Consider the following 10,890-nt stretch of genomic DNA (forward strand, 5'->3'; position numbering starts at 1 on the left):
TCTATGCCAAGTTGTATGCGTATACCAAAATAACTTTTATGTTCAATTAGCCCTTAATTTTTGAAACAGGCAGAACAAATAATAAAACAATGAAATGGGTTAACTGTAACGATTAAAACAGATACTTTCCTTGAGGCTAGGATACTTAATATTAAATCAATCATTTTACAGTAGTTGTGGTTGCAAACGCCATTTTTTATTTGTAAGTTATCCTTGATAGCGTTTAAAGGGTGGTCTGCACCTTTTAATTCACTTAAGACTGAGAGATATTTGAAATTGCATAGTTAGAGATTGATCCAGAAGCCATAACTCAGTATAAAACAAAAGGAAAGTGTGTAGTGAATATGCTTTTTACGTAAGTGAACTCCAATGAGCAAAGTTGTAAATTTCAACCCAAAATATAAATTAGAAAGAAAATTATTGAGAAAACAAAACATTTTTCATTTGAAAAATCACCTAAAACAACCCCCTGACTTAATCCTCCTTTTTATATAAACAATCTTTAATTGACGATTTCATTTCTGTCATTTTTCATTCTTTCAAATATGCTTGTTTAATCTACACATGTTTTTAAAAACAGAAATGGTACGATTTTGGATTTAAAGCTCATTTTAAAAACAGCAAATTATATTTGTGATTTACCCTACCCCTTTTGGTACCCCCAAAACCCACTTTCGGTCAAATTTTTACCTTAGTTCTTGCACATGTAATACAATAGGACATCTTTGAACAAATTAAGGAGGTGAAAATCCGAATATTCCGGGGCCAAAAAAGGGCCTTATAGACACTCATCCTTTGTTGTTTTCTTGCCATCAACTAGATGTTAATTAGTAGTACATATTTTAGATACATTAAAAGTTCCCAAACGCCCAGTGGTTGACCTCAAACCATTCCCCCAAAAAGATGATAGGTTTTTAACCCAAATCGGGAAATTGACAGGCGTGGTAAAGGTATATAAATCCCAATGAGATGATGATAACAGTATTGTGACATGTGCATCAAGGTTTTGGGTTAAACTGTTGGACATAAGTGACTTTGTAGCTCAGCAAAATAATAAGACAGTATTGTCAATAGTATTTATTTCTTGAATATGTATACCTATATAATGAAGGTATGGGTCAAAGAAGTAATATAGACGGTAAAATCCCATATAACACTGGATCCTAATGGAGGTATGTCCGTAGGATACGAACCCCACGCTGTTGGAATTTCTTCTTTGCCCCATATATAATGAAGGGATATAAAAGTGAATTGAAGATTAAATGTAGTATTGTTTAGTCTGAAAACCTTAAAAAGCATTGTTGAATTGATAAAAAAAAAATATGAAAATAAAGTATTACAGATGATGAGAGAGAATAATAGAAGTTTGAATACACTGTTGTCTTTTCTGTTTTTCTCTTGAACTAGCATTCTGCTAATAATACATATGAAACAAAAGAAGAAACTAGAATGAATATATATAGTGGATTAGTTCTTGATAAATCCTTTGTCTGAAATATACACTGAAGGTCGTGTGAGCGTCAACAATTGGCGACATAAAAACTCAGTTTGGCGACACAATATTTTCATACCAGAACCAATTGGCGACACGGAATTTTCCTTAATATGAGCCCTGTGTTCATTTCGCATTGATGACTTAGCACAACATAAAAAGCGCGAAAAGCGCTAAATTAAGACTACTGTTAAATAGGTACCGTTACAGTATCTATTATGTCATCTTTAAAGTCTTGATAGGTGAATAAGTTCTGCATATAATTGTAATATGCCTATATACAGCGCACAGTTTAAATACAATGTAAATTGATTTGTTGGAGAATATAAGTATAAGACTACCGCAAAAATACGTAGTTCACAGTAATTTATATGAAATACTGCTAAACACACGTGTTCATATGATGTCTTAGACAGCACGAGGGACAAAGATCCTATCGTGCAATAAACGACTGCAATCTCTGACGTCAGATGGGTACTTGTTGTATTGCATTCATTTCATACTTATAGTTATTCTTCATATGCAGTTAATATGTTCAGCACGACATACTCGTTGTTATACCGTATACATGTTCAATTTCTGAAAATGTGAACCTAATAACAATTGTGGACAAAACGAATTTAAGGACAGAATAATAAAATCACATTATCATAGAGTAAAATAGCGCTAAAACATATTCTCATTTCAATCTATTAGTGGATAAGAGCCGTTGATTTTCGGTCAAAACGGAGTTTTTTGTTACTGGGATAATGTATTATTTCTTTTTGCAATTCGTTGATATGATGAGTAGATAGCAATCGATAAAGTTCCAGCCAAAAAGGAGTCTTGACTACTGGCTACCATTCGGCACACCTCGGCAGATCTACATCTAGTTAGACATTCGGAACACCTCGCCCCGATTCCAGTTCCTTCCAACGTAGAATCGGCCGAGGTTAGCCGAATGTACTGGCTACAACATCTTGTATTGTCATATTGTGTAAATACCGGACTTGGTGTTGTATGGCATGATAACTGGCTACACTACGTCAGTAAGATTCATCATGTATACATTACGTATTCTAATTCTGTAATCTCGGCTAGAATACAAATTTATCGCATCTTTTAACTTTTTTGTCTGGAATGAAAACAGTTTAGAGCTGTCAGTGGTGACCTCCATATAACCGTTATACAAACATGCTCTTCGAAATGGGCATTCCACCTTTTCCCGCTTTTTTATCCTACAAAGACATGACAGCGTGTTTTTTTATTAACTCTTTGTTGATAGGCTATTTTGCATTTTTTGTATTCAGTTCTGCTGTGTGCCAAACCGCTCCATGTTGACAGTCACTGACGTTGTAACATTAAGACTTTTCCATTTATTTTACATAAACTAGGGAAGACAACTCGCATTACCTTACCATGTTGTATTGACTGAGAAACATCGAGACTGTACTTGGAAATTACTGTTTGTGAAACTTTTATTTTCTGGACATAGACGTCGCCATGTTTTTCCTCTAAAGTGATATTGACCCTCTTAAGAAGTTGGTGGGTCATCACGTGACATCTATTAACCAATGCATTATTTTTGAAAATTATTTACTGAAGTACAATAATTATTGGATGATATGACTCTTATATAGAACTACCTCTATACAATAGACATATTATCTAACAACCGAAATTTATCCAACAACCTTGTATTGATTCCAATGTATCCTAGACATTCCCGTAGCAACCAAATAACTTGATTATATTCACCCAACTGCCAAAAAACTCCCCAACGACCAAATTCATGTATCTATATTATATTCACCCAACTGCCAAAAAACTCCCCAACGACCAAATACATGTATCTAGATTATATTCACCCAACTGCCAAAAAACTCCCCAACCACCAAATACATGTATCTATATTATATTCACCCAACTGCCAAAAAACTCCCCAACGACCAAATTCATGTATCTATATTATATTCACCCAACTGCCAAAAACCTCCCCAACGACCAAATACATGTATCTATATTATATTCACCCAACAATCAAATTATCTATATTAAAGTATCGTATTTACCCAACAACAAAATATGTATATCATCTTTACCCAGCGAACTATATGATATTCACAGTTGTGTATCATATTCACGTAACATCAACGTATACATGTGATACGGACACAGCCATACAATCCCATACGGCGTATGATATCTGACTTATGTGTGTTTAAATTAGTGTCTCCATCCATCTCAGACTTCATATACGCCTTTAAAACATGACAGCAACTAGTATGCAAAGCTTTGCAAAGGATAAGAAATTGTTGGTTGACCGGACGACCAAGTATTGGAATCTCTTCATGTAGTCAGACGAACGTTGACGGTGACATCGGAATGTATAATGTACTTACAACAGGACCTAAAATACAACCACAATAACATAATTTTAGATTATTTAGAAAGCGTTTCACAAAATAATGGATCGTCATAATTTGCAACTCAGCCCAGTCATTATACCAGAAAAACGGATTTAATCGTTTTATGATGTGATAGAAAAACCCCGTTAATTAGCATAAGAGAACAGGGTGTTCACACTTTTTGGGATAAACATGCATATATTTTTCAAAAGATATAATAACTGACTCTTTTGTATCAAGTAGTAATGAAAGTTAAAAGGAAAGCAAAACCAACTTATGTAACGTTTGTGTACCAAAACGATCCTCAAATACATTTGTATCAGCCAAATATATAAAAACGTCCCAGATATTACGTGATATTAATTGTATTTCGCGTTCTAATAATAGAACCAGAAATACTAACTCGTCACAATTTGGTTTTTTTTAGAATTGTTACTGCGGTATAAATACATCAATGTTATAAATATCATCGCCATGTAAGGTACAGCCTAGACAGATATACCATGTACAATGGGCATGTTAGTTTCAGGAGAGACAAGGAGACATACAAAACAGAGATAGAAAGCCCAAGTTTGGCGTAGATCAATTACGATATCCGCCGTGTTACAATGAGAGGCTGCAAAGTTTCCCCTCCTCATCCTCCCCATCACGAGACATGTTGACGGGAAATACACGTAGTATTTTTAAGGCTATTAGTAAGATGACTTACTTGCGATTTCTGGCGCCATTTTAGACGATCGTTGATAGACGGTCACTTCAGCAAGCACTGTCCTCTTCTTCTGTTTTCCCAGGACGGTTTGGAAGATACCAGCACAGAGCTCTATAATGACGTATATAAAACACTGTAATATCAACTACCAACTACGAATAAAAGTTACCTATAAGCATACACATGTACTAAAAAATAAATTATCAACTATCATTGAGCGGGTTCCTGCGGACACACATAATAAAATAAATTCGTATATTTATAAAATAAAGCCATTTGATTTCCAAAGAAAGTAGCCAAAGATTACTGCAAATGACAAAGCTTAATAAACCCCTTACTTGATACAGTTTTCGTTTACGTATGCTATGCTTCAATTTATCAACAATGGGGAATAACTCGTCCCTCTTCCACGCGTGCCAACTTTTATTCCAGTTTGATGTTTTTTGTTGCAAAGTTATAGTCACATTGATAAGCAAAATTTTTCGACTACTTTTTACGTTTTGAGGAAATACGTTTAATTTTCGTTACGTAATGTTATACGATATGTATGCTGTTACAACTAGATTGACTGGATAAATGTTTAAGCGATTGTTTTATATAACGTTTTTTCATGTATTAATTAAAAGTTCGGATTTAAAAATATATATTGACGACTCAGGTGTGAAACCACCAGACCCTGGCTACAATGAACAAGGAACATTCGTTCCAGTCGTGGCCGGTGCAGCAGTGTTTTTTCGCACTTACCATTTAACTTATGCATCATCCTTCTGATGTTGTTTTTGTTGTTGCCGCCCTTTGTGGTTGTCTTATCCTAGAATGAATAAAAACAGTTTGTAGGTAAACAATGACAGTTGTACTCCAACAAACATAAATCATATTGGTTTTTTTATCCGTTTTATCGGTTTATCACAACCCATTCCCATATTTGTGGTGCATTAACCTTCACGTTGGTCACTAATTACATAGTAAAGTATCTGACACATAAATTTCGACATATGTTACTTATATAATGTCATATATAATATCCACTATATACTTTCACATATACCGACACTTGCTGTCTTAAAATAAAAAAGAAAGTTTGGCTATGGCGATCGTATATACCATCCTGAACGTGAAATTAACACCACAACTGACTCTTCTACATCAGCAGTTTTTCCTCGATATTTACTATCAACTTACTAACAGGGACGGCTTACTACTAAGCTGTACGGTAAGCGGGACGATTTCGATTTTTCCTATCTTCAACTTTCCCTTTCCTGATAATAAGAACATGCTCCCCTACATTGACGTTGTCATGTCGCTGTTTATATTCTAGATATGCGAATATCATTATTTCTTTAATAGATGTCGATTTCTAACGGTAAAATATACAACACAATGTTTCGAGAAATGCAAGTGTAACGGTTGCCATCATGATTTCATTTGGATATATCTTCTTGTGTGATTTATAAACGTTTGTTGTTTTGATTATGCATATACGCGTGCCATGTTGTTTTCGTTGTCAATTCCCATGTTTTCCCTTTGGTGACTGACATTACTTAGAGATTAAGAGATTTGGTTCACATACAATGCGTGGTCATCGGTGGAGCATAAGACGCTTACCCTTTCGGAACATCTGGTCTTAATCTCCTTGTTTTTCAAGGGGTTCCATATAAATCTGTCCTTTACTCATGCTGTGCTCTAATTATACTGTTTTGTTGACACATCTGTATTCTCTTGTTAGTTATCTGTTAATAAAATATACTTTTTAAATATAACACTGTACAATTGCCTTACCATTTTATGACCGTACATTCGACAGGTGATGGCTGCTGCTATTGTCACCAGACACACGGCGAAAACAGCAGTCGTGTAGACGATCTCCTGCTCCGTAAATTTCTTTCCCTGGTACCTAGGAAATCAAATACAGAAGATATGAGAACAAAAATTGCTATGAAAATGCCTTGTATGTACTTACATTAAAATGTTAAAACAATGTATCGACATATATTTTTAATTCGTATACATACATAGGAATAAACATTGTATGTGCAGACATAAGAACAAACGTTGAATGTAAATCCAATAGATGATACATTTACTGGCGCATAAAATCTATAAACAGAAACAATGTATAAATGTACACTGAAGAAGAAATAAATTATGTATTTGCTTTAGAAAGACTGATTATTTATAAAAACCCATAGAATCTCCAAGAGAGACATCAGCAAGTCTAATACAAATATGAGGTAATACATGTATTTGTATGGTTACATATTTTTTTATAAATTATAAATTACTCACACTTGGGGAAAGGTGAAAAGGCTCAGCACAACAAGTATGGTCGTTGATATAGACAAAGAGGACCAAAATATCTGTCCATCTTTGCAGAAGACTGAGAGACCTCTACATGTACATGGCACAGGCTCATGTTCCATGATGGGAATGTACATGGACAACGGGACTATATATTTGTGCAATTTTTTCAGCGCGGCTTACTCGAAACACGACTGAAATTCGCCTGTGAGGTTGGCGTGAGGCACGACTGAGAGTCTCCTATGATGCTAGCGTGAGGCACGGCTGAGAGTCTCCTATGAGGCTGGCGTGAGGCACGGTTGAGATTCTCCTATGAGGCTGGCGTGAGGCTCGGCTGAGATTCTCCTATGATGCTCGCGTGAGGCACGGCTGAGATTCTCCTATGAGGCTGGCGTGAGGCACGGCTGAGATTCTCCTATGAGGCTGGCAGGTGAGGCACGGCTGAGATTCTCCTATGAGGCTGGCGTGAGGCACGGCTGAGATTCTCCTATGAGGCTGGCGTGAGGCACGGTTGAGATTCTCCCTGAAGGTATCCGATATGACATGTATCCCTTTCAGTGCTTTCTATAAACACTTGCTGATAATATGTTTAACAAATTGAATACTTTAGCCAATTGTCAAAGAAAACATGTTGTTACTGTTGTAATTCACTGACTTCAGCATAGTGTTCACAACGACACAATAATCCATACTGATGATTATTTTGAAATTACAACTTTTCCTTTTCATCCTCATGTTGATTCAAATAGCTAAATGGACTTTCACCTTGTGGTTACAAGCAATACACACCTCAGAGTGGTTGTATTTAAGTCAAGTGACTCAATACATTTTCGTTACTTGGAAGTGCTCTTATTTATAGACACAATGGCCGATGTGCTAATCTGGATTTACCAGGCTAAGTTTAAAAAGGCATATGTAAACTATGACGTATAGATAGTTACGTTTGCATTGTCTATATAAATAACTATACACTAACATCGTAATGTTTCCCGGTATATTTCCATCCTTATTACCTATTCCTTATTGTTTCTCTGTCATTTCTACTATTTCCTCTAATTTTCTTACATTGTTGTGGTTTGATAAACCAGCCGCCTTCGTCCACAACGTTAGTGGATGGTTTGTGAGATGGCTGGGAGACGGCTATGACATGGCTGTGAGATGGCTGTGAGATGGCTGTGAGATGGCTGTTATATGGCTACGATATGTCTGTGAAATGGCTGTAAGATGGCTATGAGATTGTTTGGGCGTTTGATGTGATATGGCTGTGAGATGGCAGTGAGATGACCGTGCGATCGCTGTGAGATGGCTATTAGATGGCTATGAAATGAATGTGAAATCGTTGTGAGATGGCTGTGACAACGCTATGCGATGGCTGTGAGATGACTGTGAGATGGATATGCTATGGCTGTGAGATGGATGTGAAATGGCTGTGTAATGACTATGAGATGGCTGTGAAATGGCTATGGGAAGGATGTGAGATGACTATGATATGGCTGTGTGATGACTATGATATGGCTGTGAGATGGTTATGAGATGGCTGTGAGATGACTATGAGATGGCTGTGAAATGGCTATGGCAAGGATGTGAGATGGCTATGAGATGGCTGTGTGATGACTATGAGATAGCTGTGAGAATATATATTTTTTTAAGTAAAGGTTTGTTTGTTGAGAAATTGATAAGAAGTTGTCTGATTACTACGACCATATTGTTTGTTTTCTTAACATTGGGACGTATTTATTCATCAAAAGTGAAATTTGGGTTTGTAATTACTACAGACCGTTTTGTTTTTTTACTTCTCGAAAATGTTCTTTTTGAAAAGGTTCGGTCTATTTGTGTATCAATATCTTTCTATCACTCCATACCGTACAAACTATGTAGTCAAACATGCAGTTGTCTCCCTTTTATATATTGATCCTAATTTAGCCCTTTGCAAATCTTCTTGTGCTTAAATACAGTAAATGACATAGTAGTGCTCATAGATATACCATCAATTCTGCTGGATGTAACTTTTCTATAGATTTCTGTAAACATTTTTTAATGCTGTTGCCTTATATTACCGTTTTTATCGTTATCGTTGTTTGCGAGGTAAAATACATCCATAAAATCAATGTTAAGATAAGTCGCCTGAAACCCAAAAGTATTTTTTTTTCAATCCCTGATAATTTATAGGTCCATTGCGAATCTATATCTAACATTGATGTTCCCAGGTTTATATACAACAGGTCACGACCAGATTAATAAATAGAGAGTTATACAAAGTTGTCTACTATTGAGGTGAGATTTACAGTGGTTTAATATATCCTTTGGATAAGGAACAGTGACTAGTAGTTCTTTGAGCTTGGGTGTTAATATGATCTCATCAATCATATCCTGTCATCAATATGAGATAACGATTTAGAATGATTCGTTTTGATTTTGTCAAACAGAAACTGTTATGTTTAAAATGGCATCTCAACCAGTAGGTTAAAATCCTAGCATATCGATCGATCAATTGCAGTAAAGGTCAAATGCCAACATACATGATCACCTACACGTTATTTAAGTGATGGTGATAATGCATCACCATCACTACCCAGGTAAACCTAAAGCTAACATCAATACCCCCCCTGCCAAACCGTTATTTCTATCACTACCCAGGTAAACCTTAGACTAACATCAATATACCCACACAAACCATTATTACTATCACTACCCAGGTAAACCATAGACTAACGTCAATAAACCCCCACAAACCGTTATTGTTATCACTACCCAGGTACACCTAAGGCTAACGTCAATATACCCCCACAAACTGTTATTGCTATCACGACCAAGTAAACCTTAGACTAACGTCAATATACCCTCACAAACCGTTATTGCTATCACTACCCAGGTATACCTTAGACTTACGTCAATATACCCCCACACACCGTTATTACTATCACTACCCAGGTAAACCTAAAGCTAACGTCAATTTACCCCCCCCCCCCAAACCGTTATTGCTATCACTACAGGTAAATCTTAGGCTAACGTCAATATACCCCTACAAACCGTTATTGTTATCACTACCCAGGTAAACCTTAGGCTAACATCAATATACCCTCACAAACCGTAATTACTATCAGTACCCAGGTAAACCAAGGTAAACCTTAGACTAACGTCAATATACCCCCACAAACCGTTATTGTTATCACTACCCAGGTAAACCTAGGACAAAAGTCAATATACCCCCACAAACCGTTATTGCTGTCCTTACCCAGGTAAACCTTAGGCTAACATCAATATATCCTCACAAACCGTTATTACTTTCACTACCCAGGTAAATCTTAGACTTACGTCAATATACCCCCACAAACCGTTATTGTTATCACTCCCCAGGTAAACCTTAGACTAACGTCAATATACCCCCACAAACCGTTTTTGTTATCACTATCCAGGTAAACCTAGGACAAAAGTCAATATACCCCCACAAACCGTTATTACTATCACTACCCAGGTAAACCCTAGACTAACGTCAATAAACCCCCACAAACCGTTATTGCTATCACTCCCCAGGTAAACCTTAGGCTAACGTCAATATACCCCCACAAACCATTATTGCTATCACTACCCAGGTGAACCTAAGGCTGACGTCAATATAACCCCACAAACCGTTATTACTATCACTACCCAGGTAAACCTTAGGAAAACGTCAATATACCCCCACAAACCGTTATTGCTATCACTACCCAGGTAAACCTTAGACTAACGTCAATATCCCCCCACAAATCGTTAGTGCTATCACTACCCAGGTACACCTTAGGCGAACGTCAATATACCTCACAAACCGTTATTGCTATCACTACCCAGGTAAACTTAGGCGAACGTCAATATACCTCACAAACCGTTATTGCTATCACTACCCAGGTAAACCTTAGGAAAACGTCAATATCCCCCCACAAACCGTTATTGCTATCACTACCCAGGTAAACCTTAGGAAAACGTCAATATACCCCCACAAACCGTTATTACTATCACTACCCAGG

The 10,890-nt window shown here is 36.6% G+C and overlaps 1 protein-coding gene across 1 annotated transcript; it reads right to left on the reverse strand.

Annotated features, from left to right (window-relative positions):
• Positions 1-729: 729 nt before the first annotated feature.
• On the reverse strand, positions 730-7,705 carry LOC110453531. The gene is made up of 5 exons (XM_021502507.1): positions 6,875-7,705; positions 6,368-6,482; positions 5,333-5,399; positions 4,589-4,699; positions 730-3,881 (listed from the first exon to the last, which is right to left on the reverse strand). The coding sequence occupies exons 1-5, from the start codon at positions 7,021-7,023 to the stop codon at positions 3,829-3,831; spliced, it is 495 nt and encodes a 164-aa protein (XP_021358182.1). The 5' UTR covers positions 7,024-7,705; the 3' UTR covers positions 730-3,828.
• Between the last annotated feature and the right edge of the window lie 3,185 nt (positions 7,706-10,890).

The sequence above is a fragment of the Mizuhopecten yessoensis genome, unplaced genomic scaffold (assembly GCF_002113885.1).
Source record: "Mizuhopecten yessoensis strain PY_sf001 unplaced genomic scaffold, ASM211388v2 scaffold7441, whole genome shotgun sequence".
NCBI classification, from domain to species: Eukaryota; Metazoa; Mollusca; class Bivalvia; order Pectinida; family Pectinidae; genus Mizuhopecten; species Mizuhopecten yessoensis.

What these genes read in the sequence shown, in the direction of transcription:
- LOC110453531 (XM_021502507.1), bottom strand. Translation starts at nt 7,023, where the DNA reads ATGTACATTCCCATCATGGAACATGAGCCTGTGCCATGTACATGTAGA. An exon ending in CTTTTCACCTTTCCCCAAGT is followed by an intron (nt 6,483 to 6,874) that starts GTGAGTAATTTA and finishes TTGATTTCCTAG; the next exon opens with GTACCAGGGAAAGAAATTTA. An exon ending in AATGGCGCCAGAAATCGCAA is followed by an intron (nt 3,882 to 4,588) that starts GTAAGTCATCTT and finishes GTTGTATTTTAG; the next exon opens with GTCCTGTTGTAAGTACATTA.